Genomic DNA, 21668 nt, shown 5'->3' with positions numbered 1-21668 from the left:
AAGACAACAGAGTATGGGAAAGCAGAGGCCATCGAGATATCTTAGATGCTTCACCGCCGTAGTCTGAAAACGCCCGTACACATCAAACAAGATCCAGACAAATACCTATAAATGCAACTCCGGTTCAACCTCCTTCAATATCAATTCAGTCAGTGGTATCCCTATTCAATAATACATGTATACCCTAGGTAGTCGCAAACACCCTCACGAACCCCTTGACAGTCGCTTCAAGCGATGTTGATGTACAATGGTCAACGTACAACACCCCCGCTACCACGAGCAACCAAAGCCTCGTCCACACTCTGACGCATGCCTGCCGACATCAGACTACCTCAATACCGTCTCAATAACCAACCGCTGCGCTTAGCAGCCCAACCCAGCCGGATTGATCGTCGCCGCAGGCTGCAAGCCTGCCTCGGCCGGCTGAGTCGGCTGGGCTCGGCTTTCACCACCCTCATTCTCTTCAGGTTCCTCCCCCTCCTCAAAAATCTTTTCTTCCACCACCTCACCAGGGCCCATGATGATTGGACTGAACGACTCCACCTCTTCCACCTCCTCCTCCTCCTCCACATCGATTTCCCTCCCGGCACCAGGGCCATAAGCCTCGCCCTCCTGATCATCTTCCTCCGCATCCTCATCAACCTCTTGGATCGCCATCTCCCCACTCCTCCTCCCTAACCCACTCGCACTGGCACTCCTCGAATGAGAATGACTGGCTGACGCAGAGCCCGAGGCGCTCCTCGTTTCCCTGACACTCACACTAGTCACACCCAGACCGAGCATAGGCCCTTTAAAGAGATTCCTCTTCCTCTTGGCAAACATCACCCCTCCGCCGGAAAAAGGGTTAGGGCTCCCTGGAGGCTGCATCAACGCTGCCGCGGTGGGGTTCGGCACACCCTCATTGAAGACATTCAACGGTGGCCCACTGCGGTCGCGGACTAGGCGTATATTACTCGGGAACCCACCCGTGGTTGGCGTGGCAGGCAGCACCTTGACTGAATGATGCGGTGAGCGGCTGGTGTGCATCGGCGTCTTGGAGACAGACGTCGATACCGATCCATTCGAGGATGTCGAGCTGGCCTTGCTGTGGCTGTGGTGGTGGGTCGGGTGCATGGAACGGACCGAGGACACAGATGACGAGGTTGACTTGCGACCCCTCAGCCCCGTCTGCCCTGACGATCGACGGACCGTCGAACGCGGAGTCAGAGGTGACGGAGATAGTGAATGGCGTTTGTAGGAACTTGAGCTGTGCATACGAGGAACGTGGCCAGGTATGGGTGGAGTGGTAAGAGGAGGAGAGATGGGTTGCGAGGGGCGGCTGGCAGCTGTTGAGGCGCCTTTAGCCGTGTAGCCATTAGCTACGACGCCTTTGGGAAGACTTGCGGTGTTTACGGCCGGCCCGGAGCTGCTCGCGGGATACTTGCTCGTCTGCGGCCGCGGGCTGTCCTTTGTCTTAACATCCTTTCCGCTCGCCGGCTTGGGCAGCAGGTTAGGTGTTGACTGGCTGCCTCGCCTGTTCGAGTTGATGTGCCGTTTTGTATTCTCAACCAGCCAATGCGTCCAGTTCCTCCAAGTGGCGAAGATTGCGTGTGACGGTCGCTTCTTCATTTTCTTTAGATCGCTGGCTTCTGAGGTGCCGTTCGCCTCCAACGCATCACTTGTCGTTACCAGATGCAGCGTCGATCCCCGAGAGCGCGCGCTCCGCAGAATTCCCTCCTTTGGCGGCGGTATTGGCCTGCGGTGTCTGGAAGAGCTGACAGATCTTATTGAATCCTTGTCAACAGGGGGCGGTGGCACTTCGCCATCTGGACTCATGTTCCCATTCGCAATCTTGGCCAGGTCTGTGAGGTCAGGCATATCCGGAATCGCCAAGCTAGGATAATAGCCGCTTCTCCTCTCTGTCCTTCCCCGCGTCCTAGGCGGCGGAGGGTCAGATAATTTGACAAAATGCGCTTCCTCCACGGTCGCCAGTGCGTTCAGCCGGCTAGAGGCCTGTGAGAATCGCCGCGAGTTGCGGTTTTCCGCCTCTCTCTCCTTGCGCTTTCTCTCTCTTCTCTTGGCCTTCCGCTCCTCCTTTTCGATCAAAAGAGTCCACCAGCCGGCCAGAGCGTCGCATCTTTGGGCGAGCACGTTCTCAACGACAGCGTCAGTATCTACCCCGGCACTACGCATTCGATGCAACGTCTCCTTCTCCAGCGGGGTTGAAAAGGGATCGGGGCGCTCAGTTTCGAGAATCTCTTGCTGTTGTTGCGCGTATTCAGCAAGGAACGGATGAGCCAGGATATCGGGTAGTGTCGGCCGAAGCAAAGGACGTTTGGAGAGGAGGGACTTTAGGAGTGACAGGGCATCTGCAGGTATGTGATCCGGGTAGTTGGGCTCCTGTGTCAAGATCCTAGTTCTTGTGACGTTGTCATCATCATCGTCAAACGGTAACTCGCCGCAAAGCAACGCGTAGAGGATGACGCCAAGACTCCAGACATCCACCTTTTCGCCCGCGTATTTCTCCCCCTTGAGCATCTCGGGCGCCGAGTAGCATATTGTTCCACAGAACGTTTGCAGATAGTTGGCCTTGCCCTCGTACTCCCGCGTGAAACCAAAGTCGCAGAGCTTAACATTCTCGTGCTTGTCAAGAAGGATGTTTTCGAGCTTCAAATCGCGATGTACGCAGGATTGTTTATGGACGTAGCATACAGCGCCGACCAGCTGTGCGAAGATTCGCTGGACTTTATCGACGGGGAGTTTGCCATGTTTCAGGAGGTAGTTGTACAGCTCGTCGCCTATCCCGGATTAGCGCTCGAAGTCGTCCATCGCACCGAACAAACTTGTCATACCGGGACAGTATTCCAATACCAGCCAAACAAGGTTCTCGGTCACAATGACCTCGTACAAGCGGGCGATGTGGGGGTGGACGAACTGGCGATGGTGATGTATCTCTCGGGCCAGGTTCGAGTCGTCCTTGTTGGCCGACTTTAGAACAACCTACAGGCTTGAGTCAGGTAATTCCATGATGGCCTTTCTAGAGTTCGTGACCACGGACCTTGGATCCATTTGTGAGCTTGTGCGTAGCGAGATAGACTTTGCCAAATGATCCCTTCCCAATCAGCCGACCTAGTGTATAATTGCCTACGGATTTGAGGTCCTTGTTCGAGAACTCGCTATGGTGAAGCAGCCTGTCAGCAATGCGAGTGGCACGCGATCGCTCGGGAATGGGTTTGCGTACTCGAGAAGCTCTTGATATGATTGAGCAAGCTAGCGTGCGTGACACCTGCGTCAGCCCTCACGGACATGTTGGATAGGCCAGTGAAGCCTGAATGACACACCTTGGCCTTCCTTCCAAGCGCCTCGGCTTTCACCTTTGTCGTCTGCATCCCTCAGCGGTGTCGGGCGGCGTCTGGTGCTCGCCAACGGAAGATCAAGCGTCGGCGCAGCTCAGGGATGATTCGAGTCAATGGCTGTGCAGGTGATTCCCCGGCAAGATGCCGTGTTCCGGCTAGGGAAGGCTTTCGCGTCGGGTGCAGTAGAGAATCTGCCAAAACCTGGAACTGGCTTGGCCCGCTGCCATAGTCGTGGTGATGCTTGGGGAAATTACCTAAGTTGGAGCGCGAAGCTCAGTTAATGCAACAATGGGGAGCCGTCGACAGGAGCGGAAAGTGGTGGAGCAAGCCGCCTAGGTAGCATATGAAAACGTCCAGCGCCTGTGCTCTGCTTGCTGGGAAACGGGTTGATGCAGCTCAGGAGTCAAGGCTCCAAATTGTTAGCCCGACCCACATGCTGCAGGGCGAAAGTGGGAATCATGGAGCCACAGTTGAGTGGACCACAGCTTTCGTACCAAATAGGAAGTACTTCCGTACGAAGTAATACCAGATGCAATACGTTCGTACCTCCGTACCTTTACATAGTACGAATAATTAAGGGGTTTCTGATGATGGTACTCCTACACTACTCGGTATAGTATACGCCGTATCTGTTGAGGCCCTCGATCGAGACATTGCGAGGGCTTGGGAGGATGTGGAAAATAGGACCTGACATGATAGGTCTTTCCGCGGCGTCATGCAAGGGATACAGGGTGGAAAAAAATCTCCAGACAAATCCCGGGGCCAGTTCGACACTTGGCCCTGAAGCCGCGGAGGTGTCACTGTGTCAAAATGTTAACGTTTTCGTATGATCGTATCTTTGATCACGGTGTGACATTGACCCCGATCCGACGGATGGCGACAGTCTCACAGGCACCAAACCATGTGAAAATGGCCAAGAGAGAGTTGCACAATCCCAAGCATACATCGAGCATCTCAAGTTCTCAACATCCATTCCATCCCAGGAACACCGTGACAAGCAAAATACGAAGACAATGGTCATCGGCCAGCCACAACCACACGACGCACACACGTTCCAAAACAGCAGTAGAAATAAGGTATCCTACCCTCCCCGCTCCCGTCCATCCACTTGTTCACCTTTCGGTCCTTTCCCCCCATCATGCTTGATATCCTTATCATCCTTATCCTTACTATCCTGAGCCTTGCTATTATGATTATTATCACCACCAAGACTCAGCACATCCCTCCACCGCCCCGGATCCTGAAGCACATCAAAAGCCCTCTCCTTCTTACTCCTCATTCCCTCCCTTTCCTCCTCCTCCTCCCGTGCAGCTCCCCCCTCGAGATCCCCCAACCGGCTCTCATCGCTCGAGCTGAAACTGCTCCCGCTCGGACTCCTGTTGAGCACCATCCTCACCAGCTGACCACCGCTCTCCCGCTTCTTGGCCTCGCGCTGGGCGCGCTTCATCTCGGCGAGCCGCTCGTCTGCGCAGTCCAGCGCCAGCACGTGCAGCCCGGGGAAATTGCGCTGCAGGAACTGCTGCAGGTCCAGCAGGGTCGATTCGTCGGGCCGGTACGTCCCCGAGTCGTTGTCGATGACCAATTGGTACAGGCTTGGGTCGCGCGGGGGCGGGGAGGAAGGCGGCCCGTCGGGCAGCTCGGGTTCGGGCGGGTGAGTACGCTGGTTGAGCTCATGATCCAGGGCGCTGTCCCTGTCGTGGGGTTTGGGCTCGTGGTCGTGAACTGGGCCGGAAGATCCTTCACTGTCTTCCCCGCCGTGATCAGCTTCATGATGGGTGTTGTGGCTGTGGCTACGGTCATTGTGGACGGGATGGGCGAGGCGGCGGCGGATCAGAAACTCGCCGGCGCAGGCGACATAGGTGGCCACGTCGGAGTGCATTGTGTGTTTGCTCAGCAGGTCGACGCCGAATTCCTTGCCCGTCTCGGTGAAGCGCATCATGCCGTCAAGGGTGATGACGTAGGTAAAGATGCGGCCGCCTTCGTCAAAGTGGGCCATTTTCAGGAACTGCAACGAGGCTTCTTGGCTGCACGGAGGAAAAGAGCCATATTCGGTGCTTGAGTCATAGTTGTAGATGCGGTTGTGTTGCTTGTGCAGGACCTTGTTCAGGATACGGCCCCTGACCCCCTGCGACGAGAACATACGGCCAATCATGGGCCGGAACTCGACGTAGCGGTGGTAGAGTTTTGGGGGCACTGGGCCGGAGAGCTGAATCTCATTTGCTTGGAAACTGTCGGATGGTTGTAAGTATCGGTGCTCTCATCTACGGGTCGACAATGGAACAACCGGGCGACGATACTCACTCGTACTTCTTCGTCTGCTTGTCGCCTTGGTCGGAGGGCGCTGCGTCGTCGTGCTCCTCTCTGTTCACCTTGACGCCCGTCAACCTTCCAATCATGGGACTGTAGTGCTTCACCCATGTCGTCGGCCCGACCGTGTACATCTGGGCATGTGGAGGGTCCGACTTGCCGAGCACCTCAATGCCGATGCGCAGCCTAGGGGTCATTGGACCGCTGTTGCACAGCACAGATGTCACACCCCGGATGAAGTAGGCTCTCTTGCTGCCGGCTCGCTTCTTGACGTCGAACACCTTTCCATCCGGCCCAAACCCCTCCCAGTTCTCGTCCACATGCGGCACTCGGATGGTGACATTCCCGAGCCGGTCGTCATGGTCCGGCCAATCCTCATCATACAGTCGACATTTGAGCACGAACCCCGATGCCGGCACATTGGCAACAACCCACTCGTCCTCCCATGCGGGCTCAGTCGTCCTCCTCAAGGTCCGGGTGCGGTGGGTTAGCAGCGGGTCTTCCTTGTGTCGCTTTGGAAGGGAAGATATCAGGGTTGCGTGCAGAAATGGATCGCAAGATTTGAGGTGGAGGTCACCGATGGGCAGATTGAAGGCTTGGTGAAAGGTGAACTTGACTGTGTAGCCTGGCGGAGCATCAGGGAGTGGAGTCGGGTCGAATCCGCCAGGGGGCTTCGACTTGGTCTTGAACTGTTCCTTCTTGTCGGCGAACTTCTCCTTTTGCTCCTGGAACCTGTCACGGAGATCACTGGTTGCGGCTGTTCTGAGGTTCTTCGCTCCGTCGATCCATGTCTCCCTCCGGTTGTGCGCTTCTCCGTTTTCCGCAGCTTGCCGGCCCGTGGTATGCTCAGGCGACTTTGCGTTAGCCCGGCCGTTCAAGGAAGTTACGGCATCTGCTGAGTCTCCGGCCGACATTGGAGCTGGCAGCGGTCAGCCCGGGAATGAAATCTGTGCCTAATGTCTTGTCGATTGGAAAGATATCATTTTCTAGGCCCCTAACACGTCTACTACCTACTCAAGACACGGCGCCGGCGTGCAGTTGAGAATCCGTGTAAGGTAGGCTTCGTGCTGTTGTCAAAACGGGACAAGTTGAGAAAAGCGCCCGGAGGATCTACTGAACGATACACTGAGGATTCGGATGCCCCGGAGTATACGCTCAAGTGCAGAGCGTGCAATCAAGAATGAAGGCCTGGGATAGAAAACCCTGATCTATGTTCGAACTACTTCCTACACATGTACCAGACCGACCTGCGCTGTTGCTGTGAGTCGCGGGAATTACCCGGGGCCCGAGTCGCAATCAGCTGCGATTGTTGATGTGTTGGTCGACTGGTAGCGAAGCTCAGCTCGCACTCAGAATTGCTTGGACCCGAGAATGGAGTGACGTCACGGTCGGGCAATTTGGGGGCGGACAAGAGTGGTCAAGACCTGCCCCACATGAGATCTCTCTCGAGTTACGTCCCTTCACCTTCATGGAGATCCCTGGCTCTCGAATCATCTACACTACATACCTGTAAAATGTACGATTCTACTCTTATCATAGGACCATGCCTTAAAAACATCCCCTGATGTAAGTAGACATGCAACCCAGACAACCTGAACAATAATTCCCTTACTTTCCCCCTCAAGCAATCACCCTCCCACCCCCTAACCCCCCCTTTTCGCACTCCAACACCAACGGCCCTCCGCCCGGACCGCTCGCGTCCAAACTAACCGTGACCTTCCCCCTCTCAGCCACAACAAGCATCGTCTCTCCAATATTCCGATAATCCGTCTCACAATGCCCCGCAGGCCCATCCCCATCATCCTCTGATCCAATCCTTCTAATCTCCACGTTCGGATAAGGCAGGTATCCTTCCCTTAGGGGTATCAACACGATCGGGATATCTGCCTCAGTATCCGGCGTAGAACTCTCACTCACGACGCGCCCGTCCACGTCTGCAGCGGGGGCCGGAATCACAAAGTGCCCTTTCCTTCTGCCCCCTAAAAGCCAGGTATCCCCCGGCGACGTGATTTCGTAGCCAAACTCCAAGTCTGGCTGCCCTCCTTCGTCTGCCGAATTTGCCGTATCCCATATGCGCGTCCATTTGAGGTGAAGCGTTGCTGGCAGGAGCTGGTTAACACACACCGTCGGGCAACCCATGTCCGCATTGCCCGTGATCGTGTGCAGGGGTTTGTCAAGGCGAATATCTGCTGTGTGGACGACCGAGACGGAGGGTATATCGACCGGTATAATGATCGTGTTGCAGTTAATTGCTGCCGTTGGGCCAGGGTCCGGGAGTAACAATGTCGAATGCCTTCGCAGCCAGCCGCGGATAAAATCTGTTACACTCTTCCGGGAAGCAACCGTGTTGTCGGCAGAGGCCGAGGCAAGCCCGAGCCCGGCAAACTGTTTTTCCCAGTTAACGCTGGCCAGAAACTCGGTTGGCAACTCGCCCAGCAAGCTGGCCTTCTCGAGGTCATAAGCCGATAAGCCAGTTCGAACCCAGCCGAGGACTTTGGATACCACCAGCTTCGACAATTCCTTGAGGGGTGTCTCCTGGAGCTCTTCTACAAGAGTTTGCTTGAACAGCGCCGCGATCTCCTCTTGAACAACGCTGTAGTAAAGTTTGAGGTACAGCGTTTTTTTCGCCTTGGGACCAAGCTTTGATCCTGGTTTCCTAGTGATTTTATAGAGCAAACTCGCTGGTTGTTTGGGGAACACGAGCACCGGGTGGTTCGGGGGCTGGCCAAAGTGCGATTCAAAGACGTCAGAGCTAAGGAGTTCGCTCTTCAACAGTCTCAACGGACTGTCCGTGGCCGTTGACACGGCAAACCGTGAAAAGAGAGCATCGTGCTTGAAAATGTCTTGGACATTGACTTCCAGGGCCAGCGAGATTGGAACAGACGACGTCTTGAAGAATGTAAAGGTTCCCTGGTCGGTCGAGTATGCCACTTCCGCCCTGACAGATACATCGAGCAAGTCTTGCTCGACAGTGAATGGGAACCTGAACCGGATGGAGCTATTTGCCCCCATGGCGCCGAAAGTAAAGGTACCACCTTCTGACTTTGTGGGCTGCGGCGAGCCAATGACCTCAGCCTCGCTCATGACGAGCCTCAAACCGCCAGTGGCGGACTTGATTTTGACCTCGCACGTCTTGATTGTGTTCCACCCTGTTGAGAGCTCGAGATCGAGGGATTTCTTCTTGTCGAGCTGAAGATCTTGAGTGCCCATGAGCTGAACATCCAGGCAGCTCGTGCGCTGATAGAGGGCGACACGCGCATTCTTGAAAAGGCCCGACAACTTGTCTTGGGTTTGATTGATGTCGCGCTCGTAGTACAGCAGCACCTTCTTGCTGCGCAGCTGGACCTGGTCTACCTCGAAGGTCCCCGACATCATGACGGTACTTCGAACCCGCACCTTATTCAGGCCAGGCCTGATATTCACCGGGCCCTTGGTCTGAAGCCAGATCTCCTTGTGTCCTCCGGGCGTTGAAGCTGCGATCCTTACGCTGACTGAGGTCGCCTCGAATTCATCCACCAACAAACTGCGGAGATCGAGAAACAGCGAGAAGCTGTCTTGACCATCGTCATAAAATGGTGGTCCGTCGAGCCCCATGTCGCAGAAAAAGTTCGCCAAGGGGATCCTGACATCTCTTGCAAGCGATGTTGACGTTTCCAACAAACTCTCTAAAAACCCGGATATCGCCGAAGACTCTGGGTATTGTACGGTCGAGGTGAGGCCGATCCGGAACCGGGACTTCTGCTGCAGCCTATCCCTCTCGGCGGCAGCAGCTTTGGATAAGAGTTGGCGAAGCGCCTGGTTGACGTAATCGTCTAATCTATTCAGTTCCTTCAGACACCGGGCATACAAGACGAGCATGGAGAGCTCAAGGAGGCTCCATCCGCTCTCGCCGAACAACGGAATAACTCTGTAAAAGTAAGTGGCCGCCTCGCTGAATTCGCCGAGATGGAATTTTAGCACGGCAAGATCAGCCAGGCTAGATTGGACCGAGTGTGTATGGTTGGCAACCGTGTAGTGGCGAAGTGCCTTGTCGATAAGTGTCTCGTAAAGCCGGTAAAAATCGTCCTTGTTGTCGAGGCCTGTTCGGAGGAGGGTATTCGTGACGCCAGCAATCGATGCTTGCAACCTGTCTGTAGAGTCTGGCGTGGTCTTTGTCTCGGAGCCTTCAGCCTCCAAATTGATATCCTCCATCTGCGAAATCCCAGTTTCCCCAACAACAGGTACAGAGGCCCATCCATCTGTCCAACCTCGCTTCTTCCCACATTCCTCGAGTATGTTTCTAGACAGGGCACATAGCTCAGCCCTCCTTGCGGCCAGCTCTTCGAGACCGGGCTTGACATAAGGTGGAAGCACCATGTTACCCTCTGCTGAGCTGCCGGGGCCTGGAAAGTCAAGGGGACTTGGTGGTGGACGTTGAGCAGCTTGTCCATGTAGTGACGAGTTCCTTGCCGGATGCATCATCGTTTTCGGCTCAGGTATTGATGTCTTTTGTTCTTGAGCATCGGAAGATGAGCCAAGAGTAGAGGGCGGGATCGGGAGCGCTTTAGTAGAAGTCTGAGCAAGGATCTGTTGGGCAACCGAGAAGGCGAAAGAGGAAACCATATTGTCGACAACCTCAGAATGTAGTGGAGTCAGATTCACCTCGTTGTCGTCTCCGCCCCCTTCAACCATCCTTGCAGATGCCAGGGCAGCTATGATATCTCTGCGCATCACCGTTGAAATCGCAGGAACAAACTCCAAAGTCCTCTTGCAGATCTCTGCTAGTTGTGACAAGTTTTCGGGCTCATCGGTTATTTTTGGAAGCGGAGTTCTGGGGGCTACTCCTCTTGGGACCAACTCTTGCTGCTCTTTGAGCTTAGCCAAGGGCTCTTCCCGAGTTGACCAAGCGTTGCCCAACCGGAGCAGGAGCGCGATCTGGCGGGCAAAGATGTAACACCTAAAGTCGAAGAGAGATACGTTATTGGCTAGGATGAGATCACGGTATGGCTTCTTTGACGCGCTGATGGGAATGCCGTCGAACTGGTCTCGACTTTTCTTTTCTCCAGACTGAAGATCGACAGCCTCCTCCTCGTCAAACTCTAGATGGCCACTGCTGATCTCGGCCACTGCCTTTTGTGCAAGCTCCCTCAGCTCTGGGGTGTAGCTGAGCAACGCGCCGCCGTGAGTTTCGGCAGACCCCGCGATCGCCTGCTCCTGGATGATCATGTCCAAGCCGACGCTGAGCTCGTCATAGCCAACCAAAGCGTCTTCAACCAGACCAACACTCTCGAAGCCACGAGCTAGTCCTTCCTTGAGAATGAAGAAGGTGCAAAAGTTCCAGCCGGGGAGGCTCCTTTGCCCGTCTCTCTCCTTGATGTCTTCCTCGTACTGGCGGACGCGGGTGTCGAAGCTTGACAAGATGAGCTCCTTGAATTTGGCGATCAGATCTGCCCACGCGTTTTCGCTCTCCTGCTCGGTCTCTTGGTATCCCGTGGGCACCGCGGGTACAACGCGGGGCAGCATGCTGTATGGGACATCGTTGATTCCGATCCGGATCTGACAGACACGGTCGATGGCGCCCTTGGCAGAGCCGTTGAAGTCGTTGCGCATCTTTTCTAACAGAGTGCTCGAGCCACCGCGCCACCGGGTGGCCGTCGAGAGCTTGGTGGCGTCAGAGCCCGAGTCTTGCACCTTGCTGCTGGCAATCCGGGGCTGTGTGGCAGCGGCCGAGTTTGGTAGCACAACGTGTAGGATGAGCCACTCGAAAGCATCGTGATTCTCAGCATTGCTGCCATGCTTGCCATGGGACGGAAGGGTGTGTGTCTTGATCCACTCGCGTATTTCAGCCCTCGTTGTCGACTTGTAGGTGTCGTTGTCGTCACATCGTACTACCAAGACTTTGAGATACGGCGTCCGGCGCAGTCCGGGTATCTGATGTCGACGCTCCTTCGAAGACGCTGTTGCCGGGGGCCGAAGAGTGGCGGCGGTGGAATCGGCCGACTGCTCTGTGGAAGCCGTCCGGCCACCCACCACTGCTGTCTGGAATCCATCGTCACTCTTGGACGGTGTGGCGGTATCGTTCGCAGCCGGTGTCTTTGGGGGGTTTGGAGAGGATAGCGGGCTAAAGATGGTCGAGTAATCGCCGCCCGCTGGAACGAGTTCGACATGGAGCGTATCGATGGACCGAAGCGGCCCGGCATGAGACTGCCAGTTGAGGTTGCGGAGTGGCAGCCGGGGAATCAATCCGGGCGCAAGAAGCTTGTAGACATCGTGAGGATCGTGATACTCGACTGCAGGAGAGAGGGGTTGTCAACGTCAACAAAACAGAGTTACTTCGAGGTTTAACCTGGTTCTAACCTGTAACTTTTGAAGACGAGAAAGGTTGTTCCATATTGAACTGAGGAAGGACGATGTCTAGGGTACCACCATTTCCCAAGCCGCAATCACCAACACGAGCAGGCGGCTTGCTCGCTCGTTGATGTTCCGGGTTCAAAGTACGTATGGGTTGGAAACAACTGGGGTACCTTACCGATGGTGTCTGGGGTTTGACATCAACCCCCACACCGCCTTTGCAGGTCGGGCGGCAGAGAGAGCGACAGGGGTGGCAGTTCCCTCACACCAGCGCGTTTCAGGAATAGCGTGCTCTTGATCGGCGGGCTGCAGCCAGTGGGGCACGATTTCCGTTCAATCTCTGGACCCTTATGTTACGCAGACGGCTGTAACTTACTGTAAGTTACTGTACTACATACATGTTGTATTGTGGTGCACCCCACTTCGGTAATTCGACCTGAAGTGCTTAACTACACCGGAGGGGCAAACCATCTCAGCATTCTCGAACCCTCATCCGACTTCAAAAACGTTCTAAAACTTCGCGATCAGACGGATATTAATGTCACATTGACTTCCTTAGTATTAGCTCCTTCTTGTCCCATAGCAGTCGGCTGGCACAGCAACGAACTGCCATGGCTACTCTACAGGCGATCAAGTACAAGCGGGGCAAACTGCTAGTCTTGGACCAGCTCAGGCTGCCCCACGAACACCACTATGACGAGGTTTCGACCGCGGAAGAGGCGTTCGACTGCATCCGGTCGATGAGGGTTAGGGGTTAGTCCGACTCTATCGAACTTACATCTTTGGGTGTGCCCCTGGCTAACCGTTGCTCAGGCGCGCCAGCCATCGCCATCGTGGCCGCCCTCGCATACGCCGTCGAACTGCACAATGGGGGCTGCAGTGAGTGACAACCCCTTCAAGCCCCATTAAGCGCGACTTTGACATCCGTGTAGCTGCGACAACACCAGAAGAGACCATTGCGCAAATCGAATCGCGGCTTGACTATCTCAAGGAAAGCCGGCCAACCGCCGTCGACCTCTCGAATGCTATCTCCCTTCTCAAACAGGCAGCCAGGGCTGCCAAACGTGAGGGCTTGGCACACCCTGAGGCCAAGGAGGCCATCCTGAACTCGTACATCGAGACAGCCGAGAAGATACTGGCAAAAGACCTCGAGAACAACACATCAATTGGCTCCTACGGTACCTCGTGGCTCCAGCACCAGTATATGCTATCGTCCAGCCGCACAATCTCCGTCCTTACGCACTGCAACACGGGCTCGCTAGCCACATCCGGTCACGGCACTGCCCTTGGAATCATCCGAACTCTACACGCGAGGGGGCTGCTCAAGCACGCATACTGCACCGAAACGCGACCCTATAACCAGGGCAGCCGTCTAACGTCGTTCGAATTGATCTTCGAAGGCATCCCCGCCACCCTGATTACGGACAGCATGGCGGGCGCATTGCTCTCCCTCCACAAGGAGCCCATGAATATTGGCGCCGTCATCGTGGGCGCCGACCGCGTCGTACGCAACGGGGACACGGCCAACAAAATTGGCACCTACGCGCTCGCCGTTCTCGCGCGGCATCACGGCGTCAAGTTTGTCGTCGCGGCGCCGACGACGAGCATCGACCTTGAGACCGAGACGGGCGCCGACATCAAGATTGAGGAGCGGAAGCCCGAGGAACTGACCCAGATCAGCGGGGCCGTGGTGAACCCGGATGGCAGCATTGATACCAGCAGGACGGCGCGGGTGGCGATTGCCGATCAGAGAATCAGCGTCTGGAACCCGGCCTTCGATGTCACGCCGCATGCACTGATTGACGCTATCGTGACGGAAAAGGGGACAGTGGTGAAGGGTGCGGATGGAAAGTTCGACTTGAGCAGCGTATTGCAAAGCAACTAGGTGATGTTCTCGGGATGAGGTCAGGTTTTGGAAGAGTACTTGATGCATCTTAACTCTCCATAGCGGTAAGGTTGATGCGACCGACAAGTTTACAAGACCTATTGTCTCAAAAAAGAACCGGTATTGTTCCTGGAGTTTCTGGAATGGGAGCTGACTCGAGGAACAAGAACTTTCAGGCTTGCCAAAGCACGGTTCCCCTCGTGCAGGCCGCATCATCTTGGTCCCTGATGGGGTATCTGGGACCATATCTACCTATCCTCTACACCGGAGATACCACATCATAGATAATAGATGGCCTAGAGCAGTACGAGGAATATCTTTTCATGAGCCGAAGTAACCGCCGACAGCAACCAACCAAGCCGGCGTCCCCCCTCCTCTCATGGCCAACCCCATCTGGATGGCCTCTCTAGTCAGCAGACTCGCTTTCCCCTCCTCCATTGCCCGCCTAACCAACGCAGCCCTGGCCTTCTCAATCACTCTCACTGTATAAACCGGGACCGCCAGCGCGCTATCTACCTGGTTCAGGCCCGGCTCGCCCATGATAGCCAACGCCGCAAGCCCAAAGCAGCCATGGTATACGTCAGGCGGACCGCCGGGGTGCTTGCTGAAGCCACCGACAACATGGTGAGCCATCTTGTCGAGGAGGAACCGCCGCGCCGACTTCCAGTCGATGAGGTCCGTCCTGCCCAAGTTGGCGAGCGCGGCAGCGACCCACCATGAGTAGCACGTATCGGCCACCTTGTTGCAGCGGCCATTGCAGGCCACGTGCCGGAGGTTCTCGGAGATGGAAAGGTCCGCTAGCCGTTTGGGAAGAAGGAAGTTGACCGCTTCATCAGCGCCGTCGTCGCCTTGGTTGTCCGTCACGATGGGATATGAGTTAGGGTCCAGGTAGGCAAATTGGCGGGATGTGAGCCAGTGTATGAGACCCGGCATATTGCGGATACCGGAGTGAAGCATTTCGCTTGGGTGCCAGGCAGTACTGTTTTCCAAAGGCCGATCGAGGAGGGAGAGGGCTCCAATTGCACAGTAGGCGTAGCCAGCTGGTCAAGGTTAGTGGAGAGGTCTAGCCCAAGGGTAGGGCAGCTGGTGCTACAAACCGTGAGGTTCTTCCTGCGAGCTCCCAGCGAACCCCCCATCGTAAGTCTGTGTACGAGTAAAAATCAGCGTCATCCATGGGAATGAGCATATGCAATAGATACCTGACTCCTGAGTATATAGTTCGCCAGTCCTTGGGTATCAAAATCTTCAACCCAGCCCGGCTCACCCTGTTTCACATCTCCTCGCAACATCCAGCGTATCGCCGCGGCAATGTAGCAGTATCGCATGTCGTATCCGCCGCCGATGAACCAGCCATGCCCAGGTAGCTGCGTCAGCACCTCGCCAAAACTCCCGTCGTCACGCTGCAGCCTTCTCAGCCATCGCAGCGTCTGCACTCTGTCCACCCCGTTAAATGCCCCTGCCTCATGCCCTTCTTCATCCAGAAGCGCAAGGAGTTGCAGAGCGAATAGCGTTGCCGGCAAGTTTCCTACGCCGGGGCCCTCCGTGGTCTGCGTGCCGGTCTCGGAGGCCCAGAACTCGTGGCCTTGAAGTGGAAAAACGAGGGATGAGGTTGCAGCGAAGCCGCCGCCAGGTTGTTGGTGCGAGAGTATCCATTCTCTGAGCTTCCTGCGATCTTCAGGGGGGATCAGTGGCTTCGTTTGTGAAGCTAGCTTTCCGTCCGGCGTCCGAGGGGTGAGGATGCAGATGGAGTTGATGATAAAGTAGGCGAGGGTCATGCGAATTCCCTCGTTAGAGAGGTAGTGGTGAGGGAGAGGTCGATCCAGACACATTTTCCAGTATTTGAGATGACGCCCAGTATCGAGCATCGGCTCGGGGGCTTCGTCACCCATAATGGCAACGGATGCTTGATGAGGGTGTGGATAGCGTGTGATCTGTGAACGGAAGAAAATTCCCTTCCTGCGGCATGGACAGCTTCCAGGCCCTCAGATCCATCCGTCAAAAATCCAGCAATGTTGCCTCGATCCGCGTTTGAAACTTATAAGAGGTAACGATGAAAGAAGACTTACACTGTGATATGAGGCCTGCAGTGGGGTTACGAGAGAGCAGGCGGCACCCCACCATCACAGCTCGAGTGGTTGCTGCCCAAAACGGAAGGGAGAGCTTGGGTAACATCATGGACAGGGGTCAAGCTCCAGCCACATTTCCTTGACATTGTCCATGAACGTGGCTGGTGCGGTTGCCCAGCGGAGGGAAGGTAACCTATCAGACGTTAGCATAACCAAATTTAAGTGTTGCCAAGACACGGCCGATAAAGCATCAGGCATGTGAACAATTCCGGCGTCTTGGACGAATTCCAGATTGACACACGACATGAATGATGCAGCGACGACAACACACGTCTTCCCTTACGCAAGGTCACACCAACAGTCGACGCAGGGAACGTTACTCGGGCTCGGTGCACCAATCTGGGATGCCTGAAAGTGTGCGCTCCGAATACAATACATCTCCCCGCCTCTCTGCACGAACGATCAGAGGTTAAGATACGAACGATCACAACTACTTTGACCGGACTACCAGGGGGCTGTCCCTAGCGCTTCGGCAAGCCATCCGATAGCAGGATCCACGTTCTGCGGACTAGTTCGTGTCGTTTGCGTGCAGCAACATCCGATGCGCATCCGATGATCGCCTCTAGCTTCCTGCACTTGTCAACACGACCGTCTTCATAACTTGAGGAGGGGCAACCATGGCTCTCATCTCAGCCAAGACGATCATTACCTCGCTGTCTCTCTTTCACATCACGCTGGGCTTCTTCTTCCTCACCAACCCGGTCACTGTGGCCGATCAACCGGTGGTATATCTCCTGGGTGAATCCATGGGCCTGGTAAGTTGGATCCCTTCTGTCCCCTTTATTCTCGGTAGGGTATGTCGCTGACGCCGTCACCCTCTCAGCCTCACTCCCGCTCATTTGAAACGCAATCACCGGCTCTTGCCTTTCTGGCCGTTATCCTCGGCATCATGGGAATCAGCGACCTCGTAACCCTGTCTTTGCCCGACGAGATCAGCCTGGTCCACCACTGGGGCACACAAGGTACGCGCACTCCGGTACCCCCTTCCAACTTTCTGTTTCCCATATCGTATTCATACTAACCTCATACCCGACTATAGCCCCCCTCCGGTTGACCCTCTCCTTCCTCCTAACGTTCTACTCCTTCTTTTTCAGCGCCTCCTCGCCATTCTTCTACACCGAACTCCCCTTATCCTCGTCAGGTACCAGTCCGGCCAGCGGCTCATCCGCGTCCTCACGGTTTACCCACCCTTCGGTACACCACGCGCTGCACAACCCGAGCTACACTCCCTCCGGCCTCGGCGGGGATGCGCTCAAGAACAGGCTCTTTTTCACCTTCATGTTTGTCGAGACCATCAGCTGGTTCTGGGCCTGGGTCACGCTGCAGGAGGAGAGGCGGGAGCTGCTAGCGAAAAAAGCAAGGAGGCGGTCGTCAAGCGGGATTCACAACCACCACTGACCGCTGATATTGAGCGAACCGGTTACTATAACCTTGGTAGGGTGGGGAGGGAAGGAGAAATGGGCTTTCCCACGCTTGCTGGGTGGTAACAGTAGAATTATGACGGAATTTCATAGCTGTCTTCTTTTTACTCTTCTCTTTTTTCCAAACGGAGGGATGGAAGGGCTGCATGTGGGGTTATTGATAGAGCGTTGGGACGTCGGACAATTTGTATGAATGCACGCATGATACCTCTCGAGTTTACTTAGCATTGCGGGGCCGTTTGCCAGAACGAACATGGACGATTTGGGAGGAGCGCTGGCAGGTTTCCAGCTCTTTCTTTCCTATTTCTCAGGGAACAAATCTAACGTCTACTACTATCACCATATTCTGACCCTGACAGACTAGCCCTCAACCTCATTCCATCCTCACCATTCCCCATCCTTTCATCCCTTCCCTCCAACTCTCAATGACCTTTCCAGCCCACTCTTCTGCGCCAGCACGCCCCCCGACCATCTCTCCTACTGCCTTCCTAACCTCATCTTCCTCTTCCTGATCTTCGCCACCAAATACCAGATCCAACAGCCGATCCAACCAGCCGCCCTCAGCCAGCGCCTCTTTCAGTCTCTGCACGGTGCTCTTCACCTCCCCTAACGCCTTGCCGGAAATCTCATACAACGCCCTCATTTCGGCAAGCACGTCCCTGTGCAGGCCAGACCGCCCGCTCCGGTCGCGCGCCAGCTCCTTATCGTGGATCGCCAGGACAAACCCCGCACTGTGCCTGATTGCCAGCGCCGCGTCCCGCACCCATGAGAGCGTCTGGATATCTGCGAAAGCATAGCACGCCTGCGGCATGCGTGGGTTCTCGACTGGGTTGGAAAGGGGTAGGGTACCACGTAGCGTGGCAAAGGCGGTTTTGATGGACGAGGTAACAAGAGAGAGAGACTCTCTTGGTGGCGGGTCGTTGCGCGAAGTGGAGATGGCAGTGAGAAGGGCCGCCGAGAGCAGAGAAACGATAGTATAATAGCTTGTCTCCCCGCTGTTCAGGCGTGAAGGCGTTTCGGGTTTGTGGAGCAAGTCGGCCAAAGATTCACTTAGCCTGGAGAGAACCTCTATAGTATACTCGCGGTCCCGGAGGGCAGCTTCATTCGCTTTCGAGGGCTTGTACTCTTTGGGCGGTTTATAGGCAAGCAGGTCTAGGTACTGCTCCGAGAGGAAAGCTAAGTGGGAGCGTTCGTTCTGTAACAGGGATCAGTGAACAAAATTCGCGTAGACGCCCATCAACAAAGACAAGTTCCTTACTGAAAGCCCGGGCCCGAGGCGGAGAAACTCATGAAGAGGCGGGCCATTTATACTCTCGAAATTGGGGAACGACCCATAGTCGGTCTTGTTGACCAAAATCGTGCTTTCAGTGATGTTTGCTAGCATTTTGTCAGAATGTACACAATACAAAATAGAGATAGACAAAGACCTCACCAGTGAGCGGATGTGCCTCGATCTCACACTCAATTCTCCCACCAAAGCACCGTATCGCACGCCTCTCCTCTACAAGCGCCATCATCATAGTGCAACTCCTGCGCAGGTCGCTGTCGTATTCCACCATGTCCAGAATGCTCGTGTAGCTTCCAGAAGAGAAAGCATCCCAGATGCGCAAGGGGCAAGCATCGCGTAAGGTGTTGTTGTAGTAGGCCCGTAACGGCTCCATGAATGAGCGTGTGCCTTGAAACAATCCTGGCGAAATGTTGGATATCCTGTCAAAAAAGATGGGGCTGAGCGCATCTTGAATTGTCCGTTTGACATCCAGGGGGATCCAGAGTTGGTAGGCGTACGAGGCACAGCCGAGTAATAAGTACAACTGTACTAGTAGTAGCCGGAGCTCGTTATCGCGAGGTGACACTTTCAGCTGGACATCAAGGACTAGTACCCCTTGAAGAAACAAGCCAGGGTCGATGTCCTTCCATATTGACGGGCCCGTATCTGAAGTCTGCGGCTTCAGGCCGGCCAGTTTGAGGAGAGATATGCCAATGACGAGCGCCAGATCGAGACGAGGATCCTTGTCCAAACGTGGGATCGCATCTGAAAGCTTGCTGTCACAGGCTATCTGCTGGTACAGCTCTGACGCGCTGGAGATAACCATTTTCAGGCAACATCTGCAGGGGAGGGAAGCCGGTTTGTTGCACAACCGACACTGAAATGGCCCGTCTTGGACTTCACCATTAGCAACAGAGGGCTGAGGTGAGAGGGTCTGCGGGCATGTTGTGAGGAGATATCGCAGCTTGCACTCCAAGACCTTGAGTACAATTTTCCGGGATTTGTCGGAGTTCTAGAGAAGTCTGGTTAGTTTCTTTCGTGGTATTTGAGGGAGAGATGGGCATGCCTCGTCGACTATCCGTGGCATGACGGCCTGCATGAAGGTCTTGATTTCCTCGAAACTAAGTTCTGTAATGTAGTATTTGATGTCATCAAAGGCAGCTAATCTCTCGAAATACTGGTCCAGATAGAGACCAAGCTGGACCACCCTTGGTGACAGGCCTGTTGAGTTGTGGTCTGGGTCTAGTGTCGTCACCGGTAACCGGAATGTCGTCTCAAGGAGGGCTAGGCTGAGGTTCTTTCTGTGCATCTCGCTGGCTTTGTCTTTTATCTCAATGTATTGTTTCAGAAGAGTCTGCACCTCAATGAGGGCGCTATAAGAGAATTGGTTAGCAATCCCGATGTTTGGGAAGGGAGCAGAGATAGGGTTACTTGTCCGGATCCGCTGCTTTGCTTGCGGCCACTGCGAACTTCTTCCAAACCTGCAGGTCGCAGACGAAGAAGGGAGTCGTCTCTCCCTCAATACCCCGTGTCAGAGCCTCACGACAAATGCTGTAAATGCAGTCCCATTCACCCCAGGACTCGAGCGCTTTGAGGCCTTCGCAGAAGAGTAGCTTATGGCCTTTCTTTAGCTGACGTATTGCCCCAAGGTTAGGGCTTTGCAGTCGAGAGATGAACTCTTCCTTGGTCCCATGACTCAGTAGCACCCGGTAATAGAGGCAAATCTCTTCTTCTGTTCGGAGCCCCCGGTCAGTGGGCTCCGAGTCGGGCCACTATGGGGCTTGTCAGCAATGTCTCATGGACTGCCCAGTACCAGCCGTTCCATACATTCTCAGTCAGATCCGCAGCTCGCTCAAGCTGCCTCACAGCCAGAAGGCTGTACACCTTGCGGCTGGCATCGGTGCATTGGGGGCTGATCTGTACGTGTTAGGCTGCAAGATGTAGATGGATCGGACGCTCGGGCATACTGAAAGAAGGAACGTGAGAGTAATGTTCCAAAACAAATATCGCCGGTCGGTAGAGTTGGCGTGTGTCTTATCCAGCGTCGTTGCAATCTGGTCAGGGGTCAACAGATGGGATCACTGATGGCACGCCAAGGTACATGGTATATCGCGAACCTGTTGCGCGCTCACGAGATCCCACTTCTCGAGGCAAGCTTGCATGCATTGCAGGGCCAAGGGACTGGTAGCGTTTGCCTTGGCCCACCGGACCCTCAGGGGTCCCAGAGTCTCGGCATACTCAATCTCGTAACCCAGAAAGTCTCGACAAGCCCACTCGTAAAGCTCGATGATGTCGAGATCTGGGACTTTCTTGTTCTGCATGAGCTCATCAATTGCCACGAGGACGCCGCATTTTTCAGCGGTGCCGTCAAGCTGGGATTCGGCGCACATCTTGATCGCCTGGCGTTGAAGATGAGTTTCTGCGTCTGGGTCGAACCAGGGGCTGACGGCGGTTGCACACACCTCGTAATACGGGTCCTTGAAGGTTGCTGCCCGCTTAGCAGCGAGACGGACGACAGCGTTCCAGTTTCCCTCGCTGAAGGCTGATTGCAGCTGCACGTCGACACTGCTCCTGAGCGCCGGACGGCCATATCTGTATGAAGTCATGGCGGCAAGCCTCAGACCTGCTTAGAATGAGGGAAGAGGGCTGTTTTCCGTCGGCTCTGAGGCAAACCCACAGAACCAGCAAAGTCGCTCAATGTAGGGGTAGGAAGCGACAAATCAGTAAGGATGGTCGGCACAATCGGCGTGATACCGTGGTCGGGCAACCCCGGTCCCGTCCGTTCCTTCGGGTCCGCGTTCTTCAAGGGTCAGAATCAGGCTGTCGGGAGGTCTTCACTCTTCGGCTACTATCCGTAAGTAGCAATGTTTCGCCTCGTAACTTGTGCTGTCAGCATACACCGCAGGTCGGGTACAAGAGCTCTTGACAACCAACTTCCGTTAACTCGCAAAAGCTCTCCCCTTCGAGGTGGCTGTCAAAGTTCGGGCAGGTGCCGCA

General features: G+C 55.1%; 7 protein-coding genes across 7 annotated transcripts; 2 read left to right on the top strand and 5 right to left on the bottom strand.

The window, feature by feature from the left end:
* Window positions 1–7: 7 nt before the first annotated feature.
* Window positions 8–3707, bottom strand: N656DRAFT_779236 (kinase-like protein). The gene is made up of 5 exons (XM_064815152.1): window positions 3321–3707; window positions 3221–3249; window positions 3038–3155; window positions 2832–2979; window positions 8–2777 (listed from the first exon to the last, which is right to left on the bottom strand). The coding sequence occupies exons 1-5, from the start codon at window positions 3366–3368 to the stop codon at window positions 364–366; spliced, it is 2757 nt and encodes a 918-aa protein (XP_064669944.1). The 5' UTR covers window positions 3369–3707; the 3' UTR covers window positions 8–363.
* An 841-nt stretch (window positions 3708–4548) lies between these two features.
* N656DRAFT_688106 (uncharacterized protein) lies at window positions 4549–6358 on the bottom strand (the record flags this gene model as incomplete). Its single annotated transcript, XM_064810630.1, has 3 exons — window positions 4549–5004; window positions 5059–5563; window positions 5637–6358. Coding segments are annotated over 3 exons (1683 nt in total), but the record flags the coding sequence as incomplete, so codon positions are not given.
* A 596-nt stretch (window positions 6359–6954) lies between these two features.
* N656DRAFT_779233 (uncharacterized protein) lies at window positions 6955–12064 on the bottom strand. The gene is made up of 3 exons (XM_064815151.1): window positions 11981–12064; window positions 7373–11913; window positions 6955–7208 (listed from the first exon to the last, which is right to left on the bottom strand). The coding sequence occupies exons 1-3, from the start codon at window positions 12010–12012 to the stop codon at window positions 7093–7095; spliced, it is 4689 nt and encodes a 1562-aa protein (XP_064669942.1). The 5' UTR covers window positions 12013–12064; the 3' UTR covers window positions 6955–7092.
* Window positions 12065–12583: 519 nt separating this feature from the next.
* N656DRAFT_798175 (putative translation initiation factor) lies at window positions 12584–13857 on the top strand (the record flags this gene model as incomplete). The annotated part of the gene is made up of 3 exons (XM_064817727.1): window positions 12584–12725; window positions 12786–12851; window positions 12905–13857. 3 exons carry the CDS (start codon window positions 12584–12586, stop codon window positions 13855–13857), a joined length of 1161 nt encoding a protein of 386 aa, XP_064669941.1.
* Window positions 13814–15960, bottom strand: N656DRAFT_779231 (terpenoid cyclases/Protein prenyltransferase). The gene is made up of 3 exons (XM_064815150.1): window positions 15057–15960; window positions 14955–15000; window positions 13814–14897 (listed from the first exon to the last, which is right to left on the bottom strand). The coding sequence occupies exons 1-3, from the start codon at window positions 15744–15746 to the stop codon at window positions 14179–14181; spliced, it is 1455 nt and encodes a 484-aa protein (XP_064669940.1). The 5' UTR covers window positions 15747–15960; the 3' UTR covers window positions 13814–14178.
* A 345-nt stretch (window positions 15961–16305) lies between these two features.
* Window positions 16306–17381, top strand: N656DRAFT_845162 (uncharacterized protein; the record flags this gene model as incomplete). Its single annotated transcript, XM_064819183.1, has 3 exons — window positions 16306–16738; window positions 16807–16945; window positions 17023–17381. The coding sequence occupies exons 1-3, from the start codon at window positions 16601–16603 to the stop codon at window positions 17379–17381; spliced, it is 636 nt and encodes a 211-aa protein (XP_064669939.1). The 5' UTR covers window positions 16306–16600.
* Window positions 17382–17777: 396 nt separating this feature from the next.
* N656DRAFT_789561 (uncharacterized protein) lies at window positions 17778–21277 on the bottom strand (the record flags this gene model as incomplete). Its single annotated transcript, XM_064816800.1, has 9 exons — window positions 17778–18599; window positions 18663–18781; window positions 18837–19683; window positions 19738–20044; window positions 20103–20443; window positions 20499–20588; window positions 20639–20725; window positions 20789–21070; window positions 21134–21277. The coding sequence occupies 9 exons, from the start codon at window positions 21275–21277 to the stop codon at window positions 17778–17780; spliced, it is 3039 nt and encodes a 1012-aa protein (XP_064669938.1).
* Window positions 21278–21668: the final 391 nt, after the last annotated feature.

This window comes from Canariomyces notabilis (genome assembly GCF_033297395.1).
Source record: "Canariomyces notabilis strain CBS 508.74 unplaced genomic scaffold N656scaffold_11, whole genome shotgun sequence".
NCBI classification, from domain to species: domain Eukaryota; kingdom Fungi; phylum Ascomycota; class Sordariomycetes; order Sordariales; family Chaetomiaceae; genus Canariomyces; species Canariomyces notabilis.
The sequence above is the reverse complement of the archived record's forward strand: the minus strand, read 5'-3'. Positions and strand labels throughout refer to the sequence as shown.